The sequence below is a fragment of the Candoia aspera genome, chromosome 1, assembly GCF_035149785.1.
Source record: "Candoia aspera isolate rCanAsp1 chromosome 1, rCanAsp1.hap2, whole genome shotgun sequence".
Taxonomy (NCBI): Eukaryota; Metazoa; Chordata; class Lepidosauria; order Squamata; family Boidae; genus Candoia; species Candoia aspera.
In genome coordinates this window covers 299939607-299956179 of record NC_086153.1, presented here as the reverse complement: position 1 = coordinate 299956179, position 16573 = coordinate 299939607, and the positions used below count along the sequence as shown (strand labels likewise).

General features: G+C 37.9%; 1 protein-coding gene across 1 annotated transcript in view; it reads left to right on the top strand.

Annotated features, from left to right (window-relative positions):
* Positions 1–16573, top strand: part of CEP128 (centrosomal protein 128) — a 217293-nt gene that overhangs the window by 81357 nt on the left and 119363 nt on the right. Inside the window, exons 16-18 of the mRNA XM_063290184.1 lie at positions 227–403; positions 2496–2555; positions 4894–5086. Coding sequence (XP_063146254.1) covers positions 227–403; positions 2496–2555; positions 4894–5086 — 430 coding nt within the window. The remainder of the gene's footprint in view (positions 1–226; positions 404–2495; positions 2556–4893; positions 5087–16573) is intronic.

Here is a 16573-nt window from a genome sequence, read left to right as displayed (position 1 = left end):
ATATTGAAAATATAGTGAAGACACTGTTTTCAAAGTACAGATGTTGATTTTATTAAATGTCATGGGTCCTTAGTCAAAAAGTTCCTTATTTTATTATGTGATTTTCCAACTGTGTGTAGTTTGTAATAGTATTAATTGCTGTTTTTATCCTGTGTCTGTACTGTGCTTAGTTATAAGTGCATGATAAATTAACTTATTGTTACTACTTTATTATTATTTGCTTTAGAATAAAAGAATAAATAGTGAAGATGATCAGCTAAGGAGATTAGATGAAGAAAGGCTTCAACTTCATGATCAACTGCAAGGTCTTAAAAATGAACAGGAATCCATCTACTCTATGATAGGAAGTGAAATTGATGCAGCTTGTCAAGTCTTTTCAAGAGATTCTATGGAGAAAATCACAGTAATTATGACTTCTCAGTTCTTTTAATTTACTCGTGCATGGCATTTTATTACCATTTCTGTACTCTCAAGTGCTACAAGTGGGTCACAAAACAGAAATGAAGGCGTAAAATGTGAGACCTGTAAAGCATAACATGGAACATACAGCAACTTAAATAGAAGCAAAGTAAATTCAATAGAGAGGATAGCAGGTATTGAAGAAGCATTAATTGTGTATTTATAGTTGAGTAAGTAACACAGTCAGAGAAGAAAAATATCTTCAGTTTGCACTGAAAAGACTAGCTTCTCTGGGGAGAATATTCTGCACCTGGAGTGCCAGCATTGCAAATACCTTTTTTGCTAATTCCCAATCTTATTTCATTTGGCAAGGGCCCTGAAAGAAGAGCCAAACAATCTCTGTAGAAACATATGGAAGTCCTTTTGAACATAATTGGTTGCTTCTCTCATTACTGATGCAGACATTTCCTCAAACAACAAAGTGGACATTATACTTGGTTGTCTTCCATGTTTCTAAGAAATAGTGTATTATGCCTAGCAATAATTCACTGTTAATGCTATCTGCTTTTGGCATGTATTAACACCAGGTCTCTTAAGCCCATACAAATAGTGGGTAACTAGATCTTAAGAGTACATCTTAGATGTTGCATGATTGTCTCACTCTGCAAATGATATTTCTTCCATTTACCGATGTAGAATTTCCAGAAAGAGTAAGTAAGATCATTTTTCCAGTCACCTATTTTTCTGTATTCATCTCCAATAAATATGAGCATAGTCCAGGATAAATTTTATCTTCAGGTGTGCTATTTGCTATTTATATGCTATTTTCTACTATCACCAGAAGTTGTTTTAATAATTATATGACTTTGGATCAAATGACATCCTATTATTCCTGGACAGTGATGTAACCTCTCCAGTTGCAAGCTAGATCATTTCGGCCTGGGACAAAACCTTAATTCATGACTGTATATGACTTCGTTTTGGGGTTTTTTGGTAATATTTATAATATTAGAATTATAAATTTATAATTATAAATTTATAATCTTACATGCTGTGTTTGTACTCTTCATGTGACAAGTTCTTAATAAAACCTGTGCCTGCATTTCTAATCCAGGACACACACTAAAACATGATTATAGTTTAATTCCTTTTTTATATTTTATTCTATTGGTTTTATCTAAATGTGTGTTTATATTACAAGCCTCCCAAAATGCTAGTTCTTATTCTTATTACATAGTAAAACTCGGAAAAAAACGGTTTTCTAACAATTCTTCAGTTGTTATTAGCCTCTTTCTCTAATTATTACAGAAATAATTTCTTATATTACAAACAATCTAAGTTTGAAATGGTTAAAAAGAAAATAATAGAGATTAACGTTCTGTGATTTTTTTTACTATTTGATATAACCATTTTAATTTTATGAATTGTTGGGCCAAGTAGTTCCCAAATGCTTTGCTAAGAGAATTTGCTGCAAATCTTTTCTGAAATTTGAGTATAGTATTGAATGTGGGTATCTACAATTAATGATTGGAACAATGAACTGCAGTTCAAAGAAACCTGTCTCTCTTTGTGGATGACTTGTTTCAGGATGGACTTCTGAGTAGTACCATCTTCACCATACATCCCATAATATCCATCTCAATATTCATTGTAAATAGCTGACCTCTGTTTTACTTACTGTCTTTCTGATACCTCAGTTAACTGAAGATTTGGCATTGTTTCCTTTTTGAAATTATTCTTCATTCTCACAGTACTGATATTACTGTGTAACTGATGTCACTTAGGGCAAACGATACTTGTTCAGAATAAGGATATTACTTCCTGAATATACACTGTTCTCATTCTATAGCAATAATATCTGTCTTTAGAGATATAATTAAATCAAAACTGAATATTGTTGCATTAGCAAGGTTCAGTGTTCCAAATATTCCTTCAAAATGTACATATTCTTGTGTTAAAAATATAAGCTATAAAATATGTTGTTCAGCTCTAAATGTAAATGAACAAATCTTTTAGATTAAAATGTGTGTGCTTAAGTAATACAACTGATTCTTATATAATATGCATCCATATTTTCATTTTTACTTTCAATTTAGGCAACATCACTTATACCTGGGATACCAAATGATCCTCATCGCTGGTTAGCAGAGACAAAAGTAAGTGCAGATTTTTTTAATAGCTAAGTTAAAATCTAGCTACACTAGTTAATTTGAATTAATTCTTCAGTAATTCAGAAGAAATATACAGTTCATGTGTCTCATCAACTATATAGGCCCACGTTATGTTTTCACCTATTTAAATATTTGGCCCATCCATATAGATATTTAGTGGCTAATTGCAGGTATAATGCTGCCTGATCTCTAACCATGTTTAGGAAGCTAGAAGCACCCTACAGGCTTTTCCACTAACATGCTAATTTTCTCTTTCATTTTTGAAGCTGACTAGTGCACAGCATTATATCCACATCTGTATTTTTTAATTATGCAAATCCACTTCCCTCTATGGATGCAGTTTGTAACATTTTTGTAGAGATAATGCTGCAATGTGGCTATTCCTTCCAAATTAAAATATGGGGGTTTTAATGTATGATGATAAATTAATTGTGTATACTGATAGCACTTTTCAATTACATTATATGTGTAATGAAAGGATACCCCCTCCCTCCCCCTTTTCATTCCTCCTTTTCAAATCCTGATCTTTATTGTCTTGAATTCACATATTTCTCAAAACTTCTTATGAGACATTCAAAATCTGATTCCTTTTTCCTATAAGCTTTGGTTCCTTTTTCAACTTACTAGATCAGGGCATTGCCTGGTAACATCTAACCATTATTTTTTAGTTCAGTGACTTTGTAAGCAACTTTATCTTGTATCTTTTAATAGTGTTAAACTTCTCACAATTGGAAATGCTTTTTCTACTTCAAAAGACAAGGCTTGTCTTCATAGTATATTAGGGTCACAATGAAAGGAGAACTGTTGACCAACTGACTTGGGTGAAATTGCATTTGTTTGCTAGCAAGATTGCCTGAAGTTATTGATGGCTTTGTTTGTAATGCACATGGACCAAGAATGAATATCACTATAAATAGTGGAGATAAGAGTTTGAACTGGAGGACAAGGGCAGTAGAGGAAACAGACTCACTATTCAGATTGTTGATGCTGAAACTCCACGCACTAAGTATCAAGAAGGGTATGTGGTAATTGATTCATAAATCTGTCAGTTGAGTCCTCTTTAGTTATTAGTAGGTTAGTCATGAAATAAGAGGGCCTTTGAAAAACTATATTTTGCACCTGAAAAACAAATTGGCTTAATAATTGTTTTGTTAAGAAATACTGCTTTATCCACAAACTCTTTCACTGCCTGGGTTCCTGCCTTTGCATCTGAACACTGTGAAGAGATTAAATACAGTGACTATTTTTAGAGGGCCAAAGCAGTGAACTTTATATACACAGTAAAATTTCTAAGAATGACCTTTCCTTAAAGGACCCCCTTTATCCTCTAGGAATTTCAAGGAGATTTGAAAGGCAGCCTTTAATTCAGAATATGGAATTGTAGCTGGTTTAGAGGGAGGGCAGGGAATGAAAGATTTTTGTGAATATGTGGAACCATCTGCACTGCATTAAAATATTCTGGGTCTCAGATGTTGGCATTGTTTATAATGTTTTCATATGAGGAATACATTAATGGCAAATAGAAAAACAAAATGAGAAGCATAATGGCATGACAAATCATGAGCTGTACTGTAGTGTTTATACATGCACACAGACTGAAGGAATTAAAGAAGTGTGTGATCTGTCCCATCTATCTGTGTTCCTTTTCTAATTTGTTAATGGATTCATAGAAGTTATTTGTACATTTTACTCTTTTGATGAAGGGTATATATGGGCTATGTATATGGCGGCTTAGGTTTAAAAAATGCTAATGAATGCAGTGTGGAAAACTTAATTGTGTCAGTGAAGAGTTTGCTTCTTTGCTTTACAAACCAGTAAAAGGTTAGATTTAAATATTTGTGTGGGCCAGAGGTTTTGGACACAAGAGACTGTTCAAACATGTCATCTTTCAGTTAAATGTGGAAGTGATATGATCCTGCCCTATTATTAAGGGTAGTGTATAAATTGGCCCTGTTTTCTAGGTTCCCAATTAAGAATTGAAGAAATGTGTGGGATTTACATTCCCGTAGGGAGTATAGGGCAGATGCCCTATTGCTTAAACTAATGATTTCAGAATATGATTTGAACAGCTGTTATTGATGGCTTTGTTTGTAATGCACATGGACCAGCTGTGAGACATACTGTATTTATGGTTATTGATGTTCTCTACCTTCTATCTGTATTTGGCCCAAATCTTCACAAATGAAGGTTTTGAAAAGGTTCTTGGTTTGGGTTACAGGACCCTGTCTTTATTTTGGAGTTGGTAGATGTTTGTGGTAGAACTGCGTCTGGTGAATGCTAAAGTTCTCTTCCAGTAAATTGAATAGGAATACATTTTTTCTAGACTAAACTTAGATGGCTTTGTGAAGAAGTGAAGGAGAGAGAGACGAAGGAAAAGAAGCTCCGTCATCATCTGTTACACAGCCGAGAGCAATTAAAGCAGCTGACCTTCAGCCAGGAGACTGAGCACCAAAACCTCATAGGCCAGATAGAAAAGCAGGAGCAACTACTAGAAGAAGTTTGCCAGGAGAAGAAATGTGAGTTTTTAAGATCATGTTAATTAACATCAGAACCCTTTGAACTGCCCATGAGAACCTAGCTTTGATTTGTCTAGTAAGCAAAAGAAAAAAAAATCCTGAATTAGTTGAAATTTTGAATTAGTTGAAATTTGAGGTTTCTGGTAGAAATGGTAGTCCCTTGTCACCTTCTTTACCTCATGTAAACTGCATTTTGAGCATTTTCCCCAGAAACACAACACTTTCCCAGTGCTTAGCAGTGTGATGAAGGTGAGTTGGGAAAACATACATCAAAAGATGAATTATATGCTTTGAAAGAATTGGCTTTATCTAGTGAGGAAGTGCAGTTTTCAGGAGCATCCCTACTGTTGTGATAGGTAGTATTTCTGCTTTTCTGCTTTGAGCTGTGTTTCCTTATATTAAAGTATCTGCAAAAATAGGATATATAAGATAAGCAAAATGGAGTAACTCATTTTCCAGTTGAAAGATTAGAGACATGCTGTGAGCCTGCAAGAGACAGAGTTTAAGACAACATTTTGAAGCCCCTATTCATTTTCAATTCATTCTGTCTGCCTGAGAATTTCTTCGTGTTTTACTAACCACTTTCTTCCACTTGCATCACCTAAAGAAATGTTGTGTTATCTTAGCTTATTCATAACTCAAAAACCTTGCAAAACAAAAAGCAGTAAAAATAGTTAATGTTGTAAAATGGCCCAAAATGTTTTAATAATATCTAATGACATCTAACTATGCATTTTGTTGGTAAATGATATCCCTTTCCCAAAGAAAGTAAAATCTATGAGCTTTGTACTCATTAAAATGAGCTGTGGTCAGTTATACAGGGTGGAAAGTGAACTTCAGAATCTATTTTTAAGCTTCTCTGTAGAAAAAGAGGTCTTTATACAGACACATTTTAGAACTAAGATAGAGCTGAGTAGAGCTAGAAAGTAGAGCTAGAAAGATGAAGGCGGCGCTGGCAGAGGCCGAACCTGAAGAAGTCCCTTTCTTTGGGGATGAGGAGGAGGCTGTTCTTAATCCACCGGCGGGAAACGCCAGCCACCTGCTTTAAAGGGCATCGCTGGGCAGGTGGAAGAGGAAGGGCGCGATCACGCTTCGGTGAGTGGAAACTTCCCTACACTGACGGTGAAGGTGAAATTGGGGTCTCGCACTCGAACGGTGGAATTGTGGGCAATGATTGATTCGGGGTATTCTAGGTGTTTAATGCACCCTGACGTGGTGGCTGCATTAGAGTTACCCACGTTCCCTTTGAAACATCCTATGATCTTCACCCAATTGGATGGATCGACAGCGGGGGGGGGGCACCTGCATCTCTTTCCACAGGGTTGGTGGTGTTGCAGATAGGCAGCCACTGGGAGAAACTGCCTTTTGTGGTGGCGCCTGTGGGGGGTCCATTTGTCATTTTGGGAATGCCTTGGTTCGTCCAACAAAACCCCCATATAAACTGGGTTCACAGAACTGTGACATTTGCGGATGGGTTCTACAAAGCCCCTGAGGGGGATGATACGGATGATGGCACAGTGGGGAGGGCGGCAGCGGCAACTCCACATTTCCTCACCGGTCCGCTAGACGGGCTACCGGAACAATACCAGGATTTTGCAGATGTGTTTGGTGAAAAGGAGGCTGATTGGCTGCCGCCGCACCGCAAAACTGATTGTGCCATAGAATTTATCCCTGATGTGAAATTGCCTAAGCCAAAAATCTATGCTATGACCCAAAAGGAGCTGGCAACACTACGAGAGTTTGTTGACAAAAATCTAGCTAGAGGTTTCATTGAACCAGCCAGCTCCCCAGTAGGGGCTCCTGTGCTCTTTAGACCAAAGAAGGATGGGACTTTGAGACTCTGTACAGATTTCCGTGGACTGAATGCAGTATCAATATCAAATAAATATCCGTTACCGTTAATCAAAGACATGTTAGCACATCTGGCAAGGGGGAAAATATTCTCCAAGTTAGACCTGAGAGAGGCATATTTCCGTATTTGCATTCGGGAGGGGGATGAATGGAAAACTGTGTTCAATTGCCCTCTGGGATCTTTCCAGTATAAAGTATTACCTTTTGGGTTGGCGGGAGCGCCTGGGGTCTTTATGCAGCTAATCAATGAGGTTTTGCATGACCATTTATTCAAGGGGATCTTGGTGTATTTGGATGATGTGTTAATCTATACTGAAACAATGGAGGAGCATATAGAACTGGTCAGACAAGTGCTCAGCAAGCTGAGAAAGGCTGAACTGTATGCTAAATTGTCCAAATGTGCTTTTCATAAATCTCAAATTGACTATTTGGGCTACAGAATTTCAGACAAAGGTATTGAAATGGATCCAGCTAAGATTGAAGCCATTCTGGCATGGGAGCAGCCACGCACACGTAGGCAGCTCCAAAGTTTCCTCGGATTCGCGAACTACTATCACCAGTTCATCCAGGGGTTCGCAGAGATAGCTTTGCCCCTCACTGAGTTACTCAAAACAAAAGAGCAGGGGGATACACGGAGGGCAAAGAATCCGGGGGCATTGCTTAAATGGACGCCCGCATGCCAGGTGGCTTTTGACAAGCTTAAAAAGCTATTCACGGCTGAACCTATTCTACAGCATCCCGATCCTAGCAAACCATTTGTGGTGCAAGTGGATGCCTCTGATTTCTCCATTGGAGTGCTCCTGCTACAAGCAGATGAGTTGGGATGCTTAAAGCCTTGTGTTTACCTATCCCGCAAGTTCTCTGAGACAGAAAGGCGGTGGCACGTTTGGGAAAAAGAGGCTTTTGCTGTTAAAGCTGCTTTAGACACTTGGCGCCACTTATTGGAGGGGGCTACCCACCCTTTCGAGGTTTGGACTGATCACAAGAACCTCAAAGCGCTCAGTGCACCTCGTAAGCTCAACCCAAAGCAAATCAGATGGGCTCAATTCTTCAGCCGTTTTGATTTCAAGTTAAAATTCATTCCGGGAAAGAAAAACTTTCTGGCTGATGCCCTTTCCCGCCAACCCCAAGATTCCAGCACTGTGCCTGATGTAGTAGGCACATTGTGGACGGAGCCGCAATTGAGTCTGGCAGCTGTGACTCGCAGCCAGACTCGCGCGCAGCAAACCGACGCTTCACTTTCACCTTGTCTGGGACGCTTGCCAATTCCCTCAGACCTGCAACAACAGTTTCTTTCCAAATTGAAATCTGACACTTGGTTGCAAGCAAATTTAGACAATGTTAATTTTGACCACGGCTTTGCTTGGAAGCACGATCGTCTTTATGTGCCTGATGCTTTGCGCAAAGACATTTTGGTCCGTTCCCATGATGACAAACTGGCTGGGCATTTTGGGTTTGTGAAAACACTCCATTTGGTTAGACGCCAATTCTGATGGCCAACGCTAAGGCGTGATGTTAAAGACTATGTTGCATCCTGCCCTGTGTGCGCTGGCTCCAAACGGAAGGTTGGTAAGCCCCAAGGGTTGCTGCAACCAGTGGCGAGTCCCTCTCACCCCTGGGGGGAGATCTCTATGGATTTTATCGTGGATTTACCTCCAAGCCAAAGAGAAACTGTAATTTGGGTTGTCAAAGACTATTTCTCAAAACAAGCCCATTTCATCCCATGCACTTCTATTCCCTCTGCACAGCAGTTAGCCCGCCTCTTTCTTGTACATGTGTACAGCCTCCATGGGAGCCCCTCCCGTTTGGTGACTGACAGAGGCACACAGTTTACTTCGCAATTTTGGCAGGCTTTTATGAAATTGGTTGGCACTAAACAAGCGCTGTCCACTGCATCGCATCCTGAGACTGACGGATCTACAGAGGCGCTTAATTCCACACTGGAGCAATATTTGCGTGCTTTTGTCAATTATCAGCAGGATAATTGGGTCGATCTACTACCCCTTGCTAAAGTCACCTACAACAATGCAGTGCATCAGAGCACTGGACAAGTGCCTTTTCGTACTGTCTTCGGTTGGGATTTTGTGCCCATTCCTGAACTGCCTCAACCAACCTCTCTGCCTTCTTCTCCTTCGGATTGGGCAGCGCATCTGGCTACCTCCTGGCCCAAAATACAACACGCTCTTACAGATGCCCAAGCTGCCTACAAACACCACGCTGACACTAAACGTGCACCTCAGCCAACATTCAAAGTTGGGGATAAAGTTTATCTCTCAACGAAGTTTATCAAATCCCCTCAACTCTCTAAGAAATTGGCACCTAAGTTCGTGGGTCCCTTTCCTATTGTGGCCCAAATTAATCCTGTTACTTTTAAGTTAGATTTGCCTCGTAATCTTAAACGTTTGCATCCCATTTTTCATTGCAGCTTGCTCAAACCTTTCCACCAATCAGATCGCTGGCACCCACAACCATCACCTCCTGCACCCATTATGATTGATGGTCAGCAACACTTCGAAGTCAAGGAGATTCTTGACTCTCGATGCCTGCGTTCTACTCTTCAATACTTCATTCGTTGGAAACATTTCCCTCATCCTGAGTGGGTCCCTGCCCGCGATGTTCACTCCCCTGTTTTAGTTACCCGTTTTCATGCTGCCTATCCTACTAAGCCTGCTCTTTAATTTAGGTTTTTTAAGGGGGGCGGTATCTCATGTTCATCGTTCCAATGTTCTGAATACATCATAACATTTCACATGTCACTTTCCTGATCCGTGTTTTACAGTTGCTGAGTGGAGATTTCCAGCCGTGCCAGGCTGTAATCTCCTTACTGTAACTGTGGAATGTATGTTTGGGTTATTGCCTGTGTTCAAGGTTACTTTCTCAGGCCGATGTGTGTGACGGTTGCCAACACCTGGGAGGGGGTGGTTGCTAAGTGGGAGCAAGGGCAGATCGGGTTTGAAGCGAGGGTTTTTAGTTTGTATTTGGCGCGCTTTTGCTCATTCTCAGCTTTCTTCGTATTTGCACACTATTCTCTCAATAAATCAGTTTTCCTTAAGCACCTGCTTGTGAGACTGAGTCTGTCAGAATAGGCAACCATTACATATGCTATGTAAATAACTTGATTATACAACAAGATATATCCATGATACGTTCTACCTTTTTTTTCCTATAGGATTTAGGAGGTAATTTTGCTTTCTTACATTCTTGTACTTTTCTGTATTTACATACAGTGATGCAGAAATGTCTAACGGTTCTTATTACTTTTCTCATCACTAAATCACTTCTGTGAATTTCCAGTTTTTCTTTTATATTCCATAATCATCTGTTTCATAAACATACAGATTTCCCCTTGTTTTGAAAGAAAATAGTTTGGTGTATGAAGGAGTTGTACAGTTTTGATGCACTGGAAAGCTGCTTTGCTTACTGAATGCAGTTATTATGAACCAACAAATTGTTAAGAAATTGTGCCATAATATTACATTTTCACGTCCACAATCCGTATATTATATACATCTCCTTATTAAGTAGCTAGTATTGTGGTAAAAATAGAACTTGCTGTCTCATAGAACTGCCATTATCATGCATCTAGTTTTTGCCCCCTTCCTGCATAATGTTTCTCAATGTAAAATATGCTTGAGGGGATGAGAATAATCTGTTACTAATTGGAAATTATCAAAAACATTATCAGTGCCCAAGAGATTAGACTTGTAAGCCTGAGTTTGCTGTTATATTTGTAATTAATCCCAAGAAATATTGATTGAGATAAAAATGTGTTCTTCCTCATAAACAAGTTGGGACCCTGGAAGCACGCCTTCTCTGTAGCAGCACCTGCCTCCCTGGAATGAGGTTCTCCCCAAGATTTGAATGGGCCCCAGCCTACTGTTGTTTTGAAGGGCCCTGAAAACCTGGCTCTTCACTCAGGTCTTTGGTGAGGACAACTGATTCCTCTTCCTTCCTTTTCCTTGTCCCTGTCTGGTTTTGTTTTCTCTGCCATCACTGCTGTTTTTGTGTTGTTCTTCATTTTTAAATGTTTCTAACAATTGTAAACTGCTCAGAGTCTCTGGGAGTTGGGTGGCATATAAATTTAATAAATTATTATTATTATTTCCTTGCGGGGGGCAAATGATGAATCAATGCGTGATGTCATCTTACAAACTGTGTGACAGAAATAATTAATGTCACCCATCAGGAGCAGGTCAGGATGTAAAGGTGGCATTTGTGTGATCACATGTCTATGCACATGTTATCTTTTTGGCATTATTGTGGTGTGCCGCTGGTTAACTTGGGAAATGCAAGGCAGGCATCATGGCCCAGAACTTCGTCCTCTATCACCCTGCTGCTGTTCTTTTCCTCCAGCAGCTGCTGCCACACTTTACCTAATGGATCCTGTCAGTCTATGTACAGTACGTTTAATAGGGAGATCCATAGAATCAAATCAGATTCTAACAGTCAGTAAACAAAAGGCTTCTGCCAAAAAAAAAAAAAATGACAGCCTCATACTTTCTCTTTGCTTCCATAATTTCTATCAGTTATCAGTGGTGGGTGGAACAAATTCTGACTGAAGAGGGTGCAGGTGGGACTTGAATGTTCAGGATTCCAAATGTCCTTCCCAAAGTCACGATATCACCACCACTCAGTCCTCAATAGGCAGTTTTTGGTCCCTCCTCTGGGATTTTTTTGTGCTTCTTTTTCACTCCCTTGTTTGTTTGTATATTCAAGTATGCTAATGACTCTCTTGGTGGCTGATGATAATTCTGATATCATTTGAATTGATATCAGAATTATCAGTATAAATATAAAGCAGTTCTGCTAATCTTAAGACTTTGTTTCTTAACTCAGACATGTTCCCCACAAAGATCCAATTCACACAATAAAAAATAACCAATATAGCACAATTCTGAATTTTGCTTTGTCTGATCCCTAAACTTTATTTTTTCTTTTGTTTTTAAAAGTGTTAAAAAGGAATGCAGCACTGGAAATGAAATGCATCGATACATGAATGACTGTACAAGGCAATAAAAAGGGAATGCTCATTCAGCTAAAAGAGAATAGTAGTTGAGATAATTATTCAAGAATATTAAATTACTTTTGGAAAAAATAGTGACTTCTGTTATCGAGGTAATATCTCAGAAGAATTGTAATTTATTTTGCAACTATGCATGTCAAATGGGGTGGAGGGGAGTTTAGGAAAAAGAAATACACTGGAGAAGAACATGGAGAGTTATGTTCACACATTCTTAGATACTTTATTTTTATCCTTTTCTTTTCCCAGTCACCGCCATTTATTGTTTAACTGCTTCATTTTAAAACTGTTACCAAGATGCTTGGGTATTCTTTTTTCTGCTTCTGAAATCTTGTGCTGCTAGAAAGGAAAGGTCATCCAGTCACCAGCATTCAAAGCACATCCCTGTAAATATTTTAAGACCTGGTGAAATCAAGATGTTGCTGATTTTCTTAGGTTGGAGATAGGTAATAGTTTTGAGGCAGATAGAAGTGCTTTGTTTGCTTTGGTGGATGTGCATTTTGTTTCCTCTACTCTCAATTTGATCAAGCAGACATGGTAGATTAGAATACAGGATCTCGGAAGACAGTGGGATGAATGTCTGCACTGCAGACAGCAGTAGCCCTTTGAAGGTAATAGTTATTTCTGGTCTTCCAACTCTGCCAGTCTTCAGTATTTTTCACTTAAGTAATCATGACTCAAAACAATCAAGCAAAAATGTTATGCAGTTGTGTCCACTACTGTTGTCACCCATAGTCTTTTCTGTAATTAGTGTTTTTAGAACCTTCCTGTTACCCAAGTAACTAACAAAAGATATTTAGCACTCAAATTTAGTAAACAAAGAACTCATATTGGAGGCAAAGCTGAGTTCAAGTTTTTGTTTTTATGCTGCATTGATTTGAAGTCATGGATAGTCTACTGAGATCAATAATTCATTTTATATATCATGGAAAACTGAATTCAGCTATATAGAATCTCATATTGGATAAGTTTGTTTTACTCAAAGTTTTTTCTGGGTTCCTCTTCTAAGGTTGAGAAGAACCTTTTGAATCTGTAATAGATGGAGTGCTATTACTTTAATTTTAAGTGTTTTATAATTGTAGATTAGATGGTCTTTTGGGGGACCTTAATTTTATTTTAAGGATTATTTCAAATCCTATGCATGTGCGTGCAGCAGTGAACTTATTTAATTTACTGGGATTTTTTTCCAGGCAAGATTTTGGTCTTAATTCTTAAATTGCAAAGTTGTTACAGTAATCAGTCATATTCTTATTAAATGTCCCTTCCAGCTTCAGTGCACTGTTGTTGAAATTGTTGAGGTTTTCCTACTAATGATTAAGACTGCTATTGTACCTAATCATTTTGGCCCGGTGAAGAGGTTGTATTTGATTGTCTCCTCGCACGTGCTTCATGCAAATTGCCTGGGGGGAGGAAACCTGCCCGGACTTGTTTCTTACTTCCGCTTTTTTCTCTCTGCCGATATGTAGCAAGCCAGGCTTGCTCTCAATGAGAGCTAAGTCCTTTAAATATGTTTTGCTTTTGTTTTGCTTTCTGTAAATAAATTATTTTTATAGATATGCCTGGTGTGTGTGACTTTTCTGATCTCTCCTGGGCTAAAGGCTTTCCCAGCATTCTGCCAACAGAAATTAGCATTCTTTACTAGCAAGCAAGAACAAGAACAAGAACAATGTCAAAGTTGTTGTAGATGGAAATTGTTGCTTGACTTGGCAGTTCAGGACTTAGTCTGGGCCCATGACATACCAGTTCTTGTTCACAATGAGTTTCTTACAGCATGAGCACTTCCTCCTTTTCTTTTTTCTTGTCTTGTAGTCACTGTTAACTGTGGTCTTGGTTCCTGCCTCAGTAAAAGGATGGTGGCTCAACTCTGTTGACAAGAATTAGAGTCTAAAGATTCTAATTAGAAAACTACAGAGCAGCTGACAGAAGTCTGAAGACTGCCTTCTGCTGATTTAGAGCCTAGAATGCCTTTTCCTTTCCCCAAGTTATCTAGGGAAGGGAAAAGATAAAGGAGAAGGGGGAGGGGAGCTTCTAAGACAAGAGGATCAAATTTGAATTAACTTGTAGAGAGGTGGAATCTATGTTTTGAATACATTATTTTCCCAGAAGCTGTTATGTACTGCCTACCATAATACACAGTTTTTAAGTTAAAACTGAATTGTAGCCTTGATGGCTACTATTGTCTACATTATTATATGTTTAGGGTTCAGTATTTAATATTACATGAGCTTGCAGATATATAGATAAATGTTCAGATATACAAATAAATGTGATAATTTAGAAGTTGCAGTTTTTATCATAGATAAGATCTTTCATGATGCAGTATTATCAAACTTTGGGCATAATGTAGGGTATGCAGAGTGCCATTATCGTTCAATTACAAAAGTGATTGTGCTGCCCATAATTTAGTCATAGCTATGCTAATTTATGCAACTGTCTCATTTAAAACTTACACATATGAAGTATTCAAAACATTCAAAATTATATTTGTATTTGCAACAGAACCTTGTGTGCAATAAATACAGATATTTTTGCAAGTTTCATAGCTTTTCTAAATTTTATAAGGAGTAGCATATTAATGGACTATATGGATCTGTCAATTAATGTAATATATGGCTCTGCCAAGCATATTCTTTCAATTTTTTAATCTTCCATAGCGGTACTGAATATCTTTGAAGTGAAACTGTATATTTTATATTAAATTAAAAATGTAAAAAAAAACCCAAAGAAATTAAAGAAATTTAATCACTCAAGTTAAGCAACATTTTGAAACAAGTTTAAAAAGCATAAATTTAAGGAAATGAAATAAAAATAGATAATATTCTCTTGATAATGGCAATAAAACCCCCCTGCCTTTTGATTTGCATTAATTCACTAACTGGATTACTGTATGGAGTCATTCCTATAAATGTCTTTATATATTTATGATATAATTTTGCTCTGTTTACCTTAATCTGTGTGTATTAAAGCATGAAATCATTTGCAGATTTGTTATATCTGTCCTGAAGATACTTTGTTTTATTGTATATATAAAAGTATGATGCCAACATTACATTCATAACAACTTTCAACAGAGAATTCATGGAAGAAGTACTGTTGGTAATTTTTTTTCCTGTTTTGCTCTGTGCAGCTTTTTTTTCCCCCACTTATTATTAAAAGTGCATTGGGCTGTAATTGGTCTATGAAGGAGGTTTTAATCACAATATAAACACTGGCTTCTCATTCTGATGATAACTTCAAACCTTTATAGCTCTAACTGTGGGTGTTGATATAACAGTACATTATGGTACAGTAAACTGTAGAAAAGTGTTTGAAATGGTTTTTAGATAAGAAATGTGATTTTTGTACTAGTCCAGAGCCCATGCATATGCCTTTCCTTCTCTATTTAGTAATGCTGATGAAGCATTCTTGTATTCTTAAAAATATATACAGTCAAGTAATTTTTGCAAGGATTTTTTAAAACTACCAATCATGACAGTTTTTCTTAGCAAACAGTCATGTATGTCCACTGTTGATCTTCTTGCAATGTCAACTAAATTGTTACCATGGGGGTGGGGGAAAAATACTTATATGGGAGAAGCAGTTTTTATAATCTGTGGTTTGAGTTTGTATCCTGTGATTATAGTAACAGGTTTTCTTAGGCTATAATACTGCTGTTTAAATTTGCAGTTGAAATATAAAAAGGAAGCATTCTAGAATACAGCTTACATCTGGTTGACGATCATGTTAAGCAATTCAGGATAAAATCCAAGGTATATCTGAATGACAGTTGCGTGCATGCATTATTCTTCACATCTAGTTAATAAAAGGCAGAATTCTGAACAGCGATGAATGATGTTCAATTAAACATCAAACAGAGGAAAATCATGTTTGCTAATTATAGATCATACTACAGTCAATAATATATGCTACTGGCATTTCAGGGATATTTCTCAAAAGAACAAAAAAGGCAGATTAAAGAATGATCATATAATATCTTTATGGAAACCGACTCAAAATAGCTTATCTAAAATAATAGGACAACTGTGGGAAATGTATTTGCGTATTTATGTTCTTTCTAAAGACTCCATCTTGGACTCCATATTTGTGAAGCTCTTCTTGGATTCACAGATCCTGCTCAAGCAAGTGGCAAATAAGGCCTTTGCAAAAAACCATCTTGTGTGCATGTTGTACCCTTATCTGGACTAGGGGGCTCTTCAGACAGTCACTTATGCTTTGGACATCTCATATGTGGACAATGCCAGTTTGGTCTAGTGGTTAAGACAACGAGCTAGAAACCAGGAGACTGTGAGTTCTAGTCCCACCCTAGGCATGAAAGCTGGCTGGGTGACCTTGGGCCAGTCACTCTCTCAGCCCAACTCACCTCACAGGGTTGTTGTTGTGGGGAAAATAGGAGGAGGAAGGCATATTAGGTATGTTTGCCACCTTGAGTTATTTATAAAAATAATAAAGGTGGGATAGAAAACAAACAAAAAAATAAATTCCAATGTGCTATACATGGGTCTGCCCTTGAAAACCGCTCAGAAACTGCAACTGGTTCAGAATGCAGCAGCACAGGTGATTATGGGCATGTAACACCTTTGTTCCATGAGTTATATTACCAGTAGGCTTCTGGGTGC